Below are 18214 nucleotides of genomic sequence, written 5' to 3'. Positions count from 1 at the left end.
AGGCTGTGCTTGAGGAAGTGGTAGTTGGGCAAATAACTTTTTACTTGTAATGTGAGACAATATGACCAGGAGTCACAGAGGCAGAAAATCTGCAATCTCACTATGCCATTTTTGCAGAGTCAGTTTTCAGAGTAGAACCACACTTTAATATTTGGAGAAACAGTGGCACCGTCAGTTTTGTTCATTTGCTGTTTATTCGTTGTTGTTCTGCAAATGTCCTTGGTCAAAGAAGCCAACCCTAAAATGAGCGCTTTCTTCCACAAACCCCGTTACTGATCTGAAAGGGAATTCCTCTTTTTACTAAGGAGACACTTGTAACACAGATAAACTTTGCCAACAGCCTGTTCTCCTGTCGCTGTTTAACAGCTGTCACTTGGCTCTAGGATACACACTTGAGAAGCAGTCCTGATGAATCCTGGCACCGCAGCCTGTTACACACATGCACACTCACACCTCTGCTGATTTTTTTTTTTTTTTTGCCTCTTTGGATGGGCCGATTGAGTCCCTAGAACTATGCCCTTTCGCCTCTCTACCAGATGAAATTTAATCTCTCCAGTAAATGACACCCAGGGCTATTTTGGAGCTGGGAGGCAGAAGGAGAGCAAAGCACGTCAGCAATTCGAGTGGAGGAGGACAGCCAGGGGGAGGGGTGGGGCCGGGGGCGACACAGCCTACACCCCAAGCAGTGGAGACACTGCAGGGGGACTAGGGGACCTTTTACTGCACGTCCGCACCCTCGCTGGGGTTTCTGTTTTATTTACTGAAAGGGAGGGGGGACCAAAACCCAGATGGTCTCCCCCACACCTCATTTTCCCCCTTTTCTTTGTGTGTCTCAGTAAGGATCTGCTTTCCCTCATCCCAATGAGAGCCGCTTGCCTTCTCAGACTCTGACAAGACTCCAGGTAAGGTCCTGAGGGTCTATATTGGGGAGTAGCTCATCTGAGGAAGGCAGAGGGACTTGTTCATGGCTGAGGGAGGAGGGAGGTGATTTTGGAGTCCACATTAATTACATCTGAGTGTTTATTGCCTTGTTAAAGGCATTTGAGGTGAAAGACGACAGAACTGAAGGTCAAGGAGACATTGGCCTGAGCAATATTTGGATTGTTTCACTGGATTATTGTGCCTGGGCGACCAGGAGTCTAAATAACAGCCTCCAAAAGAGCTGTGGAAAGATGGAAAAAAGAGAGTTGGAGAGGTTACTTGCGGGGGATTAACTTTGACCTTCGTAGCTTGTGGATGTCAACCTGTGTGACTGATGGGCTTGGTGTGGGGGGTGGGGAAGCTGGGTGTTGGGAGGGAGGGATTTTATTTTATTTCATTTTCCAGGCATAAACCAAGTGTTGCTTTTCTCTTTGGTAAGTTTTTCACTGAGCTCCTCTCTGTCCCCATGGCGGTGCCAATTCAAGCTGCAACCCCCCACTCTCAGCTCGCATTTCTGCAAACGGCTCTGAGGAGAGATGGAGCCGGACAGCTGGGGCTATTTTCGGAGCGACAGCTCAGGGGGATGGAGCGGGCGCGATGGCGGTGACGTCCACCTTTTAAAATACAGGCGTGTTTCTGGAGAATGCCATTGTCACAAAGGGGATTTTTCTTTTTCTGTGTGTCTTTTTGTTTTGTTTTGAGAATAACAAAATTTTCTGGGTGGCCTGGCTGTTTAAAAATGTTACAAGGTTATTTCCATTATATCTCATTACAGCTGGGTGTTAGCTGTACATTTAAGATGTGGCTCTAAAGTAGGTTGGGATTGTTCTGATCTAGGGTCTTAGTTTGAGCCTATCGTGTGTGTGATAGATAGATTAGATTGCCACATTACAGCATTGCTAACCTCAAGCATTCAAAAATCGTGACTCAGCCATAAAAGAGAAATCCTGAGATTCTTAAAGTTGGGGATCTTTTCCTTGGTTTACTGGTTGCTGAATATTCAGTGTGCTTTAGGGTTCCATTTCAGTCTTTTTTTTTCTGCAATCACAAGGGCTAGAAAAGTACTGCTTTTAAAAATGAAAGCTGCAATTGTCACAAGAATAGCTTGTCTCAGGAGCTGGGGCAGCAGGGAAACACCAAATAGTGCAAGACTTGTGATAAAAATGATGAGGGTTATGACTCCCATGAATTGCTAGTTATGACCCTGGCAAGCTAGGGTAGTATCCCTCTCCCCATCCCTCCCACTCTGCCCTGTTTTCCTCAGTGCCAAAGGGCAAGAAGGATGTTTCCCAAACTCCAAAAGCTCCAATGTATTATCTATTTATGCATCATCGTGTTAGCATGTCTGATGGTTTGCAGTGCATGTTTCTGTACAGAAAAATAAAAGGCACGGATCCTGCCTCAACAAGCTAACTAAGGGCCTGGTCCTGCAAGATGCTGAGTGCTCATTGAAGTCAGTGGGAGTTGGTGCTCACACCTTGCAGGAGTGAGTCCCAAATTAGGTCCCAATCCTGAAATGAGGTCCGTGTGGGTGGGACCCTGCCCCTGCATGGAGCTCATTGCAGGATCAGGGCTGTTTAAGGACTGAGGGGGAAAGAACAACAATGGATAGTGAGGGATGAGGTTTTAAAAAAATAAGACCATCTAGGGCCCTGATCCAGCAGATGAGTTTAGGCACCTGAATCATCTCATTGATGTCTAAGGTCTGCTCACATGCTTAATGTTAAGCATATAATGAAGAGCTTGTCTGATTTGGGATCTGGGGGTGTTGTTTCTGGAGTGTGCACATGCTGTGTTAGTTCTGGAGGTTTTTCTAATATTTTATTTAATTTAGTTGCACTCGATTAGTCATCAGAAATGTCCAGGCAGCTGTGGTTCAGCAATAGAGGTTATTAAAGCTAAGGGGAAGGACATTCCAGCCACTCACATTAACTGACCTTTGAGGATGCCAGGTGGTTATGCTGTCCCTTACAACTGTGTAAATCTGTAGTAACTCCGTTGGCTTCAGTGGAGTTACTCCAAATTTAAACTGGCACAACTGAGATGAAAATCTGGCCTCTCCGTTATGGACGCTCGTGCTGCTATGAAATGGTCACCAGTGAATTCTGCCACATTTAAGGCTTTTAGGGTAAAATTCAGCCCAGGTCAGATGATCTATGCATACATCATTTAAGTAAGGGTGTGAGTGGTAGACAGAGACATCTGCAGGTCCTTTGCACTAGTGTGAATGTCACCCTTGCACATTCAGTCTGGTGTAACGTTTGGCCCTGTCCATTGATTATGGAGCCACTTGAATAGCTCTGTAGTTACGTTTGCAGCTGGCGTGGAATGCTTGCACGGGGGCTCTCGTCTGTTTGTTTGTTTAGTAAAGCTAGCTCATTCCCTGGGAGATCATGAAAGGTAACAGGGCAGCCGGATCACTGCAGTTTGCCATTAGCAGCTCTTCTATAGACTTCAGTGGAAATTAGCACGTCCCTACTTCGTTGCCCATATAACTTTTCTTCCCAGTTCAATACTTTAATTATGTGTTTATTTTATATAAAACAATCTGTCTGATTGTTGCATGTAAATCACAGAATAACAGTATTCTTTATTTTATTTTATCTGATGACATTTGGGGTATTTTTTTCTGAAAGCTCCAGCTCCAAGAGTCAGGTGATTATTTGCAACTCTCAGCTATTTTTTTTAAGTAAGTTTCTAGCCCTCATTACTGCACAGAAAAGCTTGGAAATGTTACCTCCAAAGTCTCAAAAGCTAGAAAGTACAGAAAAAGGCACCAAATTTAATATTTTAAAAATATCATGATTTTTAAGCCAATCTCATGATTTTTGAATATGTGGGATTGTCACTAGTGTTGTACAGTGTAACATAGAGTGGTAAAGAATAAACAATTATTGTTGTCCTCAGTCAAACTTGAATTCCCATGGCTTTTTAAAGGACAGAGTGAAAGCTGACTCAGGATTTCAGGATGTGACCCATATGTAGCAATCTGCATGGAACTTGGAGGGAGGAGCACTGGTTGCAGGAAGGAAGAGTTTGGAGGAGGCACCCGGAAGTCAGTCTGTGGGCACATGGCTAGAATGCTAGCTGCAGCTGTAGCACCTGCGTAAATAGTTTTCTTAATAAAGAGCCAGTTTAGTTTTAGAAACACAAAGTCCTCTCATGTTACTACCCAGCATGTGGTACATAAAATATGGTGGCACTAGTCAGCCTAGTGAGACTGACAGCAAGGAAGAGAGTGTGACTAACAATCAAACAAAGCAGCACCTGGAAACAGAGCAAACAGGCAGCATGGAGGGTCTCAAGCCATCAGGAGGTGCCATTTTCTGGCAACACCTCTGGTTTTGGCTAAGATTTTACCTTGCATAGTTAGGTTCAGAAATCCACCTCACGCCTGCCTAACATTTTTAAAGCTACTGATTACAAATCTGCATAACATATACACAAATTTACCTCAGGATGAATTTTATTGAATATATAGTCCAGTCCTCATCACACCTCACAATCACATTTGTACCTGGTCACTATGATAGTGACTTTTTGGCAGGTCTCTGTTGAATTCTGGGACAGACCTCGTGTCTTGTATATAGTTGTCACATGGATCCTTTTAACTTTCCCTCCCTCAGCGTTTCCTCAGCTTTTCTGTGCTCTTTGCATGATGCAGACAAAGGCTAGGAATTTCGAAACACCTCCGGTTTCAGAAATATCTGGATTTTTGCTGGGATTTACTCAGTAGATTAATAGATGTGAAGGCCAGAAGGGTGATAATCTAATCCAGGGGTTGGCAACCTGCAGCACGCATGCCAAAGGCGGCATGCAAGCTGATTTTTAGTGGCACTCTGCTGCCAGCCAGAGTCCTGGCCACTGGCCCCGCTCAGCCCGCTGCCGGCCTGGATGAATGGATCCCCAGGCTGGCAGCGGGCTGAACGGGGCCGGCAGCCAGGACCCCGGCTGGCAGGGGTGGAGGACGGAACCCCAGACCGGCAGCAGGCTGAGCCGCTCAGCCTGCTGCTGGTCTGGGGTTCTGTCTGCCATCCGTGCTGCCGGTCTGGGGTTCTGTCCACCGGCCCTGACAGCCGGATTCCCGGCCCTGCTCTGCCTGCTGCCAGTCTGGGGTTCCGTCCGCCGGCCCCTGTAAATGTAAAATGTATTAGTGGCACGCAAAACCTTAAATTACAGTAAAAATATGAAGATTTGGTACACCACTTCTCAAAGGTTGCCAACCCCTGATCTAATCTAACCTCCTGTATATGACAGGCCAGAGAATTGTATCTAGTGCCTCCTGTAGTGAACCAATACTTTGTATTGTGCTCCTAACTCCCTTTAGGCATTCCCCACCCAACTTCTTTAATGTCAGTTTTGTCCCCTTTGCAATGGGTTACATAGCAAGGCTGGGATGAAGTATATTGCTTAATAATAATAATAATAATAATTAATACAAAGCCCAATTTAATACAAATTTTTCTACCTATAGGCCTGATGCTGGCAGGTGCTTAGTGCCTCTTGCAAAGTCAACGGGAGCTGAGGGTGCTTACTAATTTATTGGACTGGGCCCTAAAATTAACATATATGCACGTAGCCCCTACATCTTCTTTGTATATATTTATTAAGCTTTTTCAATCTTTTTTTCTTATAACAAACCAAACAAAGTCTAGGTGCCAACCTATACAACAGATACAGAAATACGAGCTACCAGAAACAAGAAAACACCAAGATATTTTCACAATTCTTAGACTCCCATGTATTAATCACAATATTTCCAGCACACAGATTTTTATGGCACATATCACACAAAATTAAACAAACAAACAAAAATCAAAGTCGAGGGGAAATGGTGGTGTATGGGAGGGTGCAGAAGAGACAAAGAGGAAAGGGGACATGGAGGGAGTGTGTGGATTTACCTCCTGTGTGGCTCTGTACAACCCCAGTGGTTAGGGTACTAGCTTTGGCGACCCAGGTTCAATTCCTTCCGGTGTGATCTTGGGGATTGGACTAGGTGACCTCCTGAGGTCTCTTCCAACCATAATCTTCTATGATTCTAAGTCATTTAATCGCTGTGTGCCTCAGTTTCCCATCTGTAAAATGGGGATAATGGTACTTCCCTACCTCACAGGCATGTTGTGATGATAAAGACATTAGCAATTGTGAAGTACTTTGAGAACTATGGATGAAAAGAGCTACATATCATTTTATTATTATCAGAAAGTAATGTCCTCTCATGAAGATTTTAAAGGGAGATAAGGAATGGAATGCGTAGGACCTGGCTTGTCATGTTGTACCTTTAAAGCCGTGGATTGATTCATTTGTTGTTTTAACTAATGTATCTACCCACCAGTTTGTATTGCCCCAGTGTAGTGGTCCATGTAGCTAGGCATTGTGCTATTTATTAACAACAAATCAGTTGCGTTGTCTCAGGGGATAACTTAATATGATCAAACAGGGCCCTGCGCCTGCATAAAGAAACCCACTGCCTTAACAGCAAAGCATCCGTAGCCCTCTTGTTCAGCAGCGTCTCTTTCCAGGAGCACTTTAAACCCTCCTGCTCTGTGGCCTGTACTGGCTGCTGACTGGTTCCCAGATTGATTCTGAGATAGGGGGTTTGAGCTACAAAACCTGAGACCTGCCTAAGAGGCCCCCCACTCTTCCTGTGACACCCTGCCTCAGTTGCTGTCAGCAAGGTTGCCTGAGGTGACGCTCCTTGGTAGAAGAGAGAGGAAGTGGCTGGCAGGGCAATCTGTTAGGGCTCTGGACTTTTTCAGCTCACTTCCTCCTGAGGGAAATTCTGACCCCTTTGAAGTCAGTGGGAGTTTTGCCATTGATGTCAACTGGACCAAGAACTCACTTCAGGTCTGGAACTGTCCACGTTTGTTACCCTACAGGGTGTGATAAAAGACCTACCCTTTCTCCCTTGCTTGTGTGGAAAGTGGTGTAGGGTAGGGAGGGGTAGCAGTGGGATGGGGACTGTGGGAGGTGGATTAGTTGTGGTTAGATTTATGATGTTGCTGAGATACTTGATTTCATTGGGGGTAACTGACGGGTCTGTTTCAGTGTCTTTCCTTAATTTTTTTTTTAAGACAAGTGAATTCACAACACCTATATTGCAGGGTAATGAAAATCCATATAAATGAATGAATACATAAGTCCAATTAGACACACTAATGTAAAACCAGACTACCGCTCTAGCCCTCAGTGCATTCGTAGATAGCAGTATGTAAGTGAAGACGTGGTCCCTCCCCTACATGCTGAACTGGGGAGGTGATATTGAATATGTCTGATCAATATTGTAAAATGTACAAGACAAACTGAAATGGGCATTTTAAGCTGACTTCACTTGATAAAGTTTAGTTCAGGTCGAGTTCCAGTAGTACCATTGCCTATGAGACCTAGTGTGGTGCTTGTGGCATATTTATACCATGTTTGAACTTGTATTCACTCTGGAAGAGTCTGAATCACTTTCTTTGTTTATTGATCTTTTTCATGGGTGGGGCTGTAGAAGAGACCACACTTGTTAGCACTGCATGGTCTGCATATGCTGCCTTGTCTGCGTATCTATCCATCCATCCATCATTTCTAAGATGCCTGCCGCTGTGGGACAATATGCTGTCACCAGCTCATTTTAAGTGAGCAGCACTCTTTTTTGTAGCAGTGTTGCAAGCTGAGCAGGATGCAAATGCCCAAGGCCAATACTTTCCAGAATGCCCCAATTTCAACTCTCTCTCTCTTTATTTTGCTAGATGATGTAGCAGCACTTAATGTCCTTCATTTGTGTTTGTCCAGTGTCACCATGCAATTAGAGGCAGTGTTTTCAAGGTTGAATGTAGGGGTAGGGAAAATGGCTTACAACTTCCCCAATTTTTAAATTTGCATTAAACGTATACTCTATCTTATTCTCTTGATACTTTCTCCAAGGAGCTAAAGATATGGTCCCGGAAGCACTCTCTGTACTAAATTCAGTTGGAGTGCTACACCCTGAAAACTTCCCAGATCAGACCCTCCTGACTCCATTACATGCAGGTTCCTGAATGGAGCAACATGATGGAACATCCCCTGATAATTCATCTGCAACTGATGATGTGTGGCACCCCACTGTAGTCACAAGTATATTTGTATTATTATTCATTTGTATTCCCATAGCACCTAGGAGCCCTTGTCAGAGACCAGTGCTAGGTGCTGTACAAACGTAGGACAAAACGACAGTCCCTGTCCCAGACAGCTGACAACGAAACAGATTTTTGCAAAAATTATATTTTGGTGACTGATTAAATCTCAAATATTCTAATTCTAAAAATGATAGATTTCAACTTTCACTCCTCGTACCTCCAAAATGCCTTTGAATGATTTAAATCAATATTTAACTCTTTCCATCTTTACCATCTTTCACAAAACATTATAACTAGTACATAAAATCAGCCTGTAGGATAGGGAAAAGGTTAATTTTTAATGCTTCGTTTCCCCCCGCTACTCAATCACTGGATTTCTTCTAGCTGGCCTGATTGGTGAGTCATCACCAGTGTATCAATGCAGTGCCCCGCAGCATGCGCCTGGCATGCTGCTAATTTTCCCTGAAACTGTTTTTGTGAGAGCGATTTTTTTTATTATAGTCTACCTATTATCTGTGTATATGTGTATTTACACATGCAGTGTTGTTGTAGCCATGAGAGAGACAAGGTGGGTGAAGTAATACCTTTTATTGGACCAACTTCTGTCAGTGAGAGACACAAGCTTTTGAGCTTAAGCCCCACCTGAGTGGGCTGAGGTAAATCCCTGTAAAGGGCAGCAGGTGGCTGCAATGGGGGAAGATGTTCAGGAAGAATTTGTCTGGGGACTGGTCCTGCTTTGAGCAGGGGGTTGGACTGGATGACCTCCTGAGGTCCCTTCCAACCCCGATATTCTACGATTCTATGATTCTATGAACAAAGACTGCTAGGAATGAGCAGGCTCCAGCCGTGTCCTGGGATTTGAGACTAAGATTCCAGCTGGGAAGGGCTGGGAGTAACCTACTAAGACAGGAGAGATCCTGGGCAAGCAAGGGAAAGTGTGAAAGCTTTCCGGGCAAGGAGGCCAGGAGGCAGAAAGCAAAATTTTAATTCAGGACTTGGAGTTATTGGCTGTGAATAAACCAACACTCCAAAGAGGGGTAGTTTGACCTCAGAAAAGTGTGTGGAATCTGTGTTAGGAGCTCTTTGAGGGCAAAATTATTAGCAGGACACCACAGACACACCCCTGGCCACGAGGTCGTGCTTGGGTGGCTGCCAACCTTGTTACAGCTACTCCCTACTGAGTGCCGCACAATCACAATTGGATTTTATCCTTTCAATGCCCCTGGGAGGCAGGGCATTGCTATTATCCCCATTGTACAGAGGGGGAACTGAGGCCCAGAGAGATTAGGTGATTCACCCAACGTCACACGGGAAGTCTGTGGCTGAACAGGGAATGGAACCCAAATCTCCGGAATGCTCAGTCTTTCCTTCCTGCCACAGTGACAGGCACTATAGAAACTCATCAGAAATAATAAAGACTGTCTGTAGATTTGAATGTGTGAATCCTGCCCTGATAGTAGTGATAGAGAAAGGACAGTTCAGAATGATGGGTCATAGAATCATAGAAGATTAGGGTTGGAAGAGACCTCAGGAGGTCATCTAGTTCAACCCCCTGCTCAAAGCAGGACCAACCCCAACTAAATCATCCCAGCCAGGGCTTTATCAAGCCGGGCCTTAAAAACCTCTAAGGAAGGAGATTCCACCACCTCCCTAGGTAACCCATTCCAGTGCTTCACCACCCTCCTAGTGAAATAGTGTTTCCTAACATCCAACCTAGACCTCCCCCACTGCAACTTGAGACCATTGCTTCTTGTTCTGTCATCTGCCAGCATTGTGATCAGCCGAGCTCCATCCTCTTTGGAACCCCCCTTCAGGTAGTTGAAGGCTGCTATCAAATCCAGGGTCGGCTTTAAGCCGATTCTCCCAGTTCCCTGGGGGAATCGGGCCCCGTGCCAAAGAGGGCCCCCCTCCGGGGATTTTCAGCGGCATTTCAGCGGCAGGGGGTCCTTCGGTGCCGCGGAAGACCTGGAGCGGACCCCCCGCCGCAAAGTGCCGTCTGAAGCCCTGGACTGCCGCTGGGTATTGGAATCGGACCCCGCGGGTCATAAAGCTGGCCCTGATCAAATCCCCCCTCACTCTTCTCTTCTGCCGACTAAATAACCCCAGTTCCCTCAGCCTCTCCTCGTAAGTCATGTGCTCCAGCCCCTTAATCATTTTCGTTGCCCTCCGCTGGACTCTCTCCAATTTGTCCACATCCTTTCTGTAGTGGGAGGCCCAAAACTGGACGCAATACTCCAGAGGTGGCCTCACCAGTGTCGAATAGAGGGGAAAGATCACTTCCCTCGATCTGCTGGCAGTGCTCCTATTAATACAGCCCAAAATGCTGTTAGGCTTCTTGGCAACAAGGGCACACTGCTGACTCATATCCAGCTTCTCGTCCACTGTAACCCCTAGGTCTTTTTCTGCAGAACTGCTGCCTAGCCATTCGTTCCCTAGTCTGTAGCAGTGCATGGGATTCTTCCATCCTAAGTGCAGGACTCTGCTCTTGTCCTTGGTGAACCTCATTAGATTTCTTTTAGCGCAATCCTCCAAATTGTCTAGGTCACTCTGGACCCTATCCGTACCCTCCAGCATATCTACCTCTCCACCCAGCTTAGTGTCATCCACAAACGTGCTGAGGGTGCAATTCATCCCATCATCCAGATCATTAATGAAGTTGTTGAACAAAACCGGCCCCAGGACCGACCCCTGGGGCACTCCGCTTGATACTGGCTGCCAACTAGACATGGAGCCATTGATCACTACCCATTGAGCCCGACGTTCTAGCCAGCTTTCTATCCACCTAATAGTCCATTCATCCAGCCCATACTTTTTTAACTTGCTGGCAAGAATACTGTGGGACACCGTATCACAAGCTTTGCTGAAGTCAAGGTATATCATGTCCACTGCTTTCCCCATATCCACAGCGCTAGTTATTTCATCATAGAAGGCAATCAAGTTGGTCAGGCATGACTTGCCCTTGGTGAATCCATGTTGACTGTTCCTGATCGCCTTCCTCTCCTCCAAGTGCTTCAAAATGGTTTCCTTGAGGACCTGCCCCATGATTTTTGCAGGGACTGAGGTGAGACTGAGCAGTCTGTAGTTCCCCAGATTGTCCTTCTTCCCTTTTTTAAAAGATGGGTACTATATTTGCCTTTTCCCAATTGTCCAGGACCTCCTCCGATTGCCATTGTCTTCAATTAGCTCTGGATTGCCCCCAACGTGCATACGTCCATCTGTTAACCACTGCTGTAATTTCCCCACTTGTAGTTTTACAAATATTTATGATACATGTATTTTAAAGATTAAAAAATAATGTGGTGAAGGAGTTGAATTTCATAGTAGCCACGGGGTGTGCTAAAGATACATGCAGAAACCCACAGGCCGGTGTGGGACATGGTCCTATATGATTACTTGAGACAAGCAATGTCTCCCTATCTCAGGAGGGAAGTGTAAGTGGGTTTCTAAAGTCAGTATAAAGCCTATGATGTGTTTGTGGTAGTAGCTTTAGGGTTCACATCCTCTTCAGGCTGAAGCCACTAGGGGGTTGTCAAGCGCATAGGAACTGGTCCAACATTCTGTCTAGCAGAAAGCAATGGTGACTATGGGTGGTCAGGAAATGCAGTTTTTTCCCCATGAAAATGTTTTATTTTTCATAGAACATTTTCTTCAACATTTTTTGTTGAAAAAATGAAAACTGAATGTACTTTTTTATTTTATTTTTAAATTTTTATATTTTTTTTACTTGTTTGGTATTGAGAGAGCAAACATGGAAGTGTTTGGGTTTAAAACTGAAAACCTTCTGTTTTTGGTGGCCAAAAACTGGGGGGAGGGGGGGAATTGGTTTTTTGGATTTTTTTTTATGAAACCCTGAACATTTTCAGCAAAACAGGATTTTTTTTTTCTTCACAAAAATTTCTGTTTTGTCAAAAAGCCATTGTCTGTCAAATGTAAAGTTTCCAATGAGCTTGAACAGTGACACATTGCAGGAAGGAAGAGAAAATAATGTTTTATTAATGAATAATATTATCATTATAAAGTTTGTGTATGAAAGGAAGATAACATTAATTATTTGGTCCAGGTGGGCTTCTAAGGCCTACCCAGAGTCTCAAGGATAGCTTTATTATTTTCCCATTCAATAATAATCCTAGTAAATACATTAATACAATTGCTGCAATTGTGAATCTACATTTATCCAATGATTTCCTAACACTTTACCGACATTTAATTGCTTTTGGGAGGCCGGTGTTTCGATCTCCAACTGGGGAAACAGATACTAATGATTCATTTGTATTTTTAAGCATTATTTGTAGTATAGCGATGCTAGATGCTGTGCAAACATGTGAGAGTGATGAGTGTACAGTCTTAATAGCTAAGGCAGACAAAGGGTGGAAGGGGAAACTGAGGCACAGAGCGTCAAAGTGACTTGTTCAAGGTCACGCAGCAGGCCAGTGGCAGAGCTGGGAATAGAATCCAGGAGTCCTGATTCCTTGCTCAGAAAGTTTTGCTGATTTTGGAACTGATGTCAACATTGAAATATGAGTCAGAGGAGAGAAGGGGAAGAAAGCAGCTGTAGAAATGGTGAATCATTCTCTCAAGAGACTAAAGCAGGTTTTTAGGCCTGGTCCTCCTGATTTCGTGTGTGTGTGTGTGTGTGTGAGAATCCTGAGAGCATTTGTCATTGGGTGATTTGGTGGGTGGGTTGGTGGCAGGCGGGGAAGCCAAACTGCTGCAGGATTATAGAGGATATTTCTGTCCCACTGACTGCCTAACGTTTCCTTTTGGAGTTATTGAGATGAACAGCAGTCCACCATGCCAGTCATTGAACTGCTTTGTGTGGGCAGCTGAAGGTAAAAAAAAAAATCAAGGACATAAAAAGATTGGCAATTATCACTAATTAGAGGCCTCAAAGATAGCTCAATGGGTATTAGAATCCCCAACAGGGAAGGGTTATTTGGCATGATAGGACTGAGTAGATATAGTAGCATACTGAATTGGGACCGACAGCGATCAAGTGCTTCAAATCATTTCAGGAGGTCTTCCCAAGAATCCAATAGCTGGCAAGCTTGTTCTCTATACTGCGTGCAAATCATGCTCCCAGTGGAGTTTTGCTCTTGCCAGCCATTAGATAGCTCTGTAGCCCTCCCTGTGTTTGCTAGCCAAATCCATGAAGGAAGCTCCTTTCACTCGTTCTCACTTAGGAAAAAGAGATTCCACCCCCGCAGCAGAAAAACAACCTGCCAGGAATCCATGTCAGGGCTAGTAAAGAAATGTGAGGAGGCTCCCAAGGGGACATGTGCTGCGTGGAATCCATTGGGAAGGTCAAATGGGTTAATATCTGTAACATTGCTCTTCAGTCCTGCAGAGGTGTATGTGTGAACACTACATTAATGATTAGCGCTGCTGCTAATTGCTTTTAACTTTCTCAAGACAAGGCAACGTCAGAATTGTCCTGACCTTTAGTTCCAAGCAGTACTTCAATTATTTTCCCTTTGCTGATCTGTCTTTGAACAGCTGGGAGCTATTGTGCAGCAAGCATTTAAGGCAGCACTAAGTAGGCAAGCAACAAATGAGAAATCTTTCCGAGAGCTTTCAGCCAAACTTGTTTTGAGGAGCCTGACACCCATTTGGATTCAAACTTGCAGTCACTTTTGGAAATGCTCAAGCCATTATTCTGCATTTTCTACAGGAGGTGCAAGTGGCTGCCACTCACTAGCTGTCCTCAGTGACAAATTAGCCAGAGTTAATTGGTTGTCTTAAATAGCAATTGAGGAATAAAGAAGATATCACCAATAATACACTAGGCTTGTCTGTCTGTCCTCCTAAACACTGCCCCCTGCTGGGTGGAATGTCCTTCTCAGGCCCATGCAAGTCCATGAACACGGTGTTCTCTGCTGCCCACAGAGGACAAGACGTGTGGAAGGGGAGGGAGAAGGACATAAAATGGTTAAAGAGAAAAGCAGAGCAAGGTGGGAATGAAGAGGATAAAAAGAGATGAAGGGGAAATGTTGATGAAAGGACAGAAGGAGAACAAGTTGAAGGGGAGACAGAGAGATGCAAAGGTGGGTGTGAAGAGGAGAAGAGAGTGCATGGAGAAGTATCCTTGATGTCACATTCCCACCAATCCATAAATATATCATGGGTATCTGATGGTCCTTGGTAAAAAAACGGTCCATAAATTATAACCCATTAGTGCTGCTTTGTTTTGCTAGTGCATAGATTCTAGGGCCAGAAGGGCCATTACAATCATCTAGTCTGACCTCCTACACAACACAGCCCTTGAATTTCACATAGGGATTCCTGTGGTAGAGGGTATCAGAGGGGTAGCTGTGTTAGTCTGGATCTGTAAAAAGCAACAGAGAGTGTTGTGGCACCTTTAAGACTAACAGATGTATTGGAGCATAAGCTTTCGTGGGTGAATGCCCACTTCGTCGGATGCATGCATCTGTTAGTCTTAAAGGTGCCACAACACTCTCTGTTGCTGTGGTAGAGGGAATCACTTGTCCTTTGTACATAAATGATTAATACTATTGAGCTCAAATTGAATTGTCCATAAAAGACTTGTAATGTCCCTAAAACTTGCTGACTGATAATGCAAAATCGGTGGTGGAAATGCAGTGGACTGACAGCTATTGCTCATCTTGTTGCTTTATGTGATAAGTATATTGGCATCACCGTATAAAGACAAAGCAGACATTGTGTGCACACACATGTATATCAGCTCTCTCTTGATCCTTCTGTTTTCCTAGGAAACCAAGATGGATTACAGTTCCTTCAGTGGAGCCCCAAGGTTCCTGACTCGGCCTAAGGCCTTCATGGTGTCGGTGGGGAAGGATGTCACCCTGAGCTGCCAGATTGTGGGAAACCCCATCCCACTGGTGATCTGGGAAAAGGATAAGCTTCCAATCCAGTCGGGGGGAAGGTTTAAAATGGTGGAAGATGGTGATCTGTACCGGCTAACAATTTATGACCTGAGCTTAGAGGACAGTGGTCAGTATATCTGCAGGGCCAAGAACACCATTGGAGAAGCTTTCACTGCTGTCAGTATCAAAGTTGGGGAGGAGACGACGGTGACGGAATCGGCCCCTTACTTCATCCAGAAACCCTCCTCCATCAGAGTGACCCTGGGAGACGATGTTACGTTCAAATGTAAAGTCCAGGGCAGCCCACCTCTCTCTGTGAACTGGGAGAAAGATGGAAGGCACGTGAGGGGCTGGTCTGACTCCAACCGCTTCCAGATTGAGTCCCTTGGGGAGTCAAGTGCTCTCAAGATCCAGTGCGCTCGGTTGGGGGACAGTGGGACATACATGTGTCGGGCGGAGAATCCCATTGGCTCTGCCAGTGCTACCGCCACCCTGGTGGTGGACGCACATGGTTCTTACAGTCCAAGCAGCAGCCATCTAGACACAGGCTATGGCAAGACTGCCTCCTTGCTGTCTCATTTGCAAAAGAGGCGCGAGGAAATCAGGAAAATGGACACATCCATGCTCGTAGCCGCCGATTCCATGGCTGCCCCAATGTACTCCGCTAAAGAGGGGCTGTCTGGTATTGGTCTCAGCCTTTCTCTGGATTATGAGAGGGCTGCCAGCCTCACCGCCAAATCAGCCCGCAACGCCACCTTCGGGGTGCTGACGCGTACCTTCAACGTGACGGAGGGGAAGCATGCCAAGCTGAGCTGCTACGTGACAGGAGAGCCCAAGCCGGAGATCGTGTGGAAGAAGGATGGCGAGGTGATTACAGAGGGGCGCCGGCACATTGTGTACGAGGACGAACAGGAGAACTTCGTACTGAAGATCCTTTTCTGCAAGCAGGTCGATAACGGGCTCTACACCTGCACAGCCTCCAACCTGGTGGGACAGACCTACAGCTCCGTGCTGGTGACTGTCCGAGGTGAGCGGTTATGTTTACTTATCCATTGGGCCCTGTTCCTACTCCCTTTGTCATCAGTGGGGATGTGAACAAGGGGGGATGTGGTTCAGTGACAGGAGAACTAGTAATGTCTCTAGTTTTTACTCCCTTTGGTTTATCCAAGTCACACACACAACTGTTTCCAAATGGCTATAAAGGGAATTCCTTCCATCCAAGTCCTCTCCTCAGTCTATCCTGGACTCCCTAAAGCTCTGGCTCCCTCCTAGGTCTCTCTTCTCAATGGAGCCATCTCTCACCATTACCTTCTATTCCTGCCCCTTTTCCCAGCATGCTTTGCGGTAGGGCCTACAATTCCCATGTGCCCCTGGAACTACCATCCCCAGAATGCCTTTGTTCTAGGCAGAAATCAGGAACAGGGCAGAGCTGGACCTGAGAACTCCCTTAAAAGCAGGGGCGGCTCTATGTATTTTGCTGCCCCAAGCACGGCAGTCAGGCGGCTTTCGGCGGGGCGCCTGCGGGAGGTCTGCTGGTAACGCGGATTCAGCGGCATGCCTGCGGGAGGTCCGCCAGTCCTGCGCCTTCGGCGTCCCTGCTGCCGAATTGCCGCTGAAACCACAGGACTGGTGGACCTCCCGCAGGCATGCCGCCGAAGGCAACCTGACTGCCGCCCTCACGGTGACCGGCAGGGTGCCCCCCGTGGCTTGCCGCCCCAGGCACGTGCTTGCTGCGCTAGTGCCTGGAGCCGCCCCTGCTTAAAAGGCCAGCAAACCCTGCTTGACAGTCTTTCCATTGACTTCAGTGGAAATGGAATGAGATTCTGGTAGAAGAGTGTGACAAATACTAAATGGACTCCTCCATAAAGGAAGTTTTCTTACTCAGTTTTGAATTTTTAAACAGTTCTCTCATTTTGCAAAATTTCAGAGTAACCCATTTGCACTCTAAAATGTCCCTGTGAAAAATGAATTTACATATGAGAATTTTACTTTGTATTTTTTAATGCAAAAATAATAATTTCATGGAAAATGATTTCTAGCTGGAAAAATGACCTGGAACAATATAACAGAGTTCTGTATTAAATTACGTGACAGTTTTTCAGCACATTCTCTATTATCTTTAATACTGTACAGGGTTCTAATACAAGGGCATTTTGCAAATCAACATTTGAAAAGATACTGTATGCAGCTTTGCCAACCCTAAGCATTCAAAAATCATGAGTAAGGCTCCAAAAATAATGAGATTTAAAAAAAAATATTAATGTTGGGTTCTTTTTATTTGCTCGCTGTGGCTTGGGGTGTTTTTTCTTTTTCTTTTTCTTTTTCTTTTCTTTCTTTTTTTTTTTTGTCTTTATGGTTCATGTTTTCAGGTTTTTCTTTGCAGCCATGAAGACTAGAAACTTACTTTAAAAAAAAAATGTAAGCGGAGAGTCTAATATAATCACATGACTGCAGGAGCTGGGGCTTTCAGGGAAACAGCAAATAGAGCAAGGCACATACAAGAATTAGCAACAAAATACATTTGCTTGAATTAAGACTGAATAAGGTTTTTGTGTTCTCTACCCAGTGTCCTTTAATAGCCTCAATTTACTTTTTTCAGCCTCCAGTTTTTCCCAGCTTTTAGCCCCATTCCCCCCCCCCCCTGCCAGGTTATGGCCTGGTGTCACAGTCACTGTCTTTCCTGTCAGGGAAAATCCAGGGGACTCCTCTCCAGAGTCCATTACTGCTGCTCCATATGGGGCCTACTCCTGCTCCCATGGAGCTCCATGGCAAACCTCCCATCCACTGTGATGGGAGGAGGCCCCGGGAGCTCAGTCCTATGAGGCGCTAAGCGATGTCCGGAAGGTACAGAACGTCCTCGGCTCCTGTTGATTTCAGTGCGGGCACTTGGCCTCTCCCAGGAGGTGGCCAGCACCTCACAGGATGGGACTCAGGACCTAGCCATTGTGCAGGGGCTCAATTTGGGGGTGCAAGGAAGTCCCTGCCTTGGGTATCCATCCCACAAGGCCAGGCATAATGCCAACGCCCCTGAATGCAGGGATGGCTCTCACTGGAACATCAAGCTGCAGGCCAAATTCCAGCCCACACAATAGCAGCCTGCCGTTCACATGCCCAGCACGCCGCTCGCCCTGTCTTCCACCTGTTTCCGACACTGGAACATGCAGTCATGGAAGCTTGCTTCAATCCAATAGCTGTCCGATGGCCAGCCTCTGTCGTGTTCCGTGTCGACAGGTGTCCTCACAAATGATAGGGCCGCATCACTGGGTCCCTTGCAGGCAGATTCAGCAGAGGGGCCAAGGCCTGAATGGGCCTAGAAGCCCATTTTGCTTTTTCACCCCTAGAACTAGTCTC

The 18214-nt window shown here is 45.7% G+C and overlaps 1 protein-coding gene across 3 annotated transcripts in view; it reads left to right on the top strand.

Moving 5' to 3' along the window:
* Positions 1-716: 716 nt before the first annotated feature.
* Positions 717-18214, top strand: part of OBSCN (obscurin, cytoskeletal calmodulin and titin-interacting RhoGEF) — a 308809-nt gene continuing 291311 nt past the window's right edge. For all 3 annotated transcript variants that reach the window (XM_054016662.1, XM_054016661.1, XM_054016659.1), the window contains exons 1-2: positions 717-902; positions 14750-15890. In XM_054016662.1, coding sequence (XP_053872637.1) covers positions 14759-15890 — 1132 coding nt within the window. In that variant the 5' untranslated portion in view covers positions 717-902; positions 14750-14758. The remainder of the gene's footprint in view (positions 903-14749; positions 15891-18214) is intronic.

Source organism: Malaclemys terrapin, chromosome 2, assembly GCF_027887155.1.
Source record: "Malaclemys terrapin pileata isolate rMalTer1 chromosome 2, rMalTer1.hap1, whole genome shotgun sequence".
Taxonomy (NCBI): Eukaryota; Metazoa; Chordata; order Testudines; family Emydidae; genus Malaclemys; species Malaclemys terrapin.
This window is presented reverse-complemented; position numbering and strand designations above follow the sequence as displayed.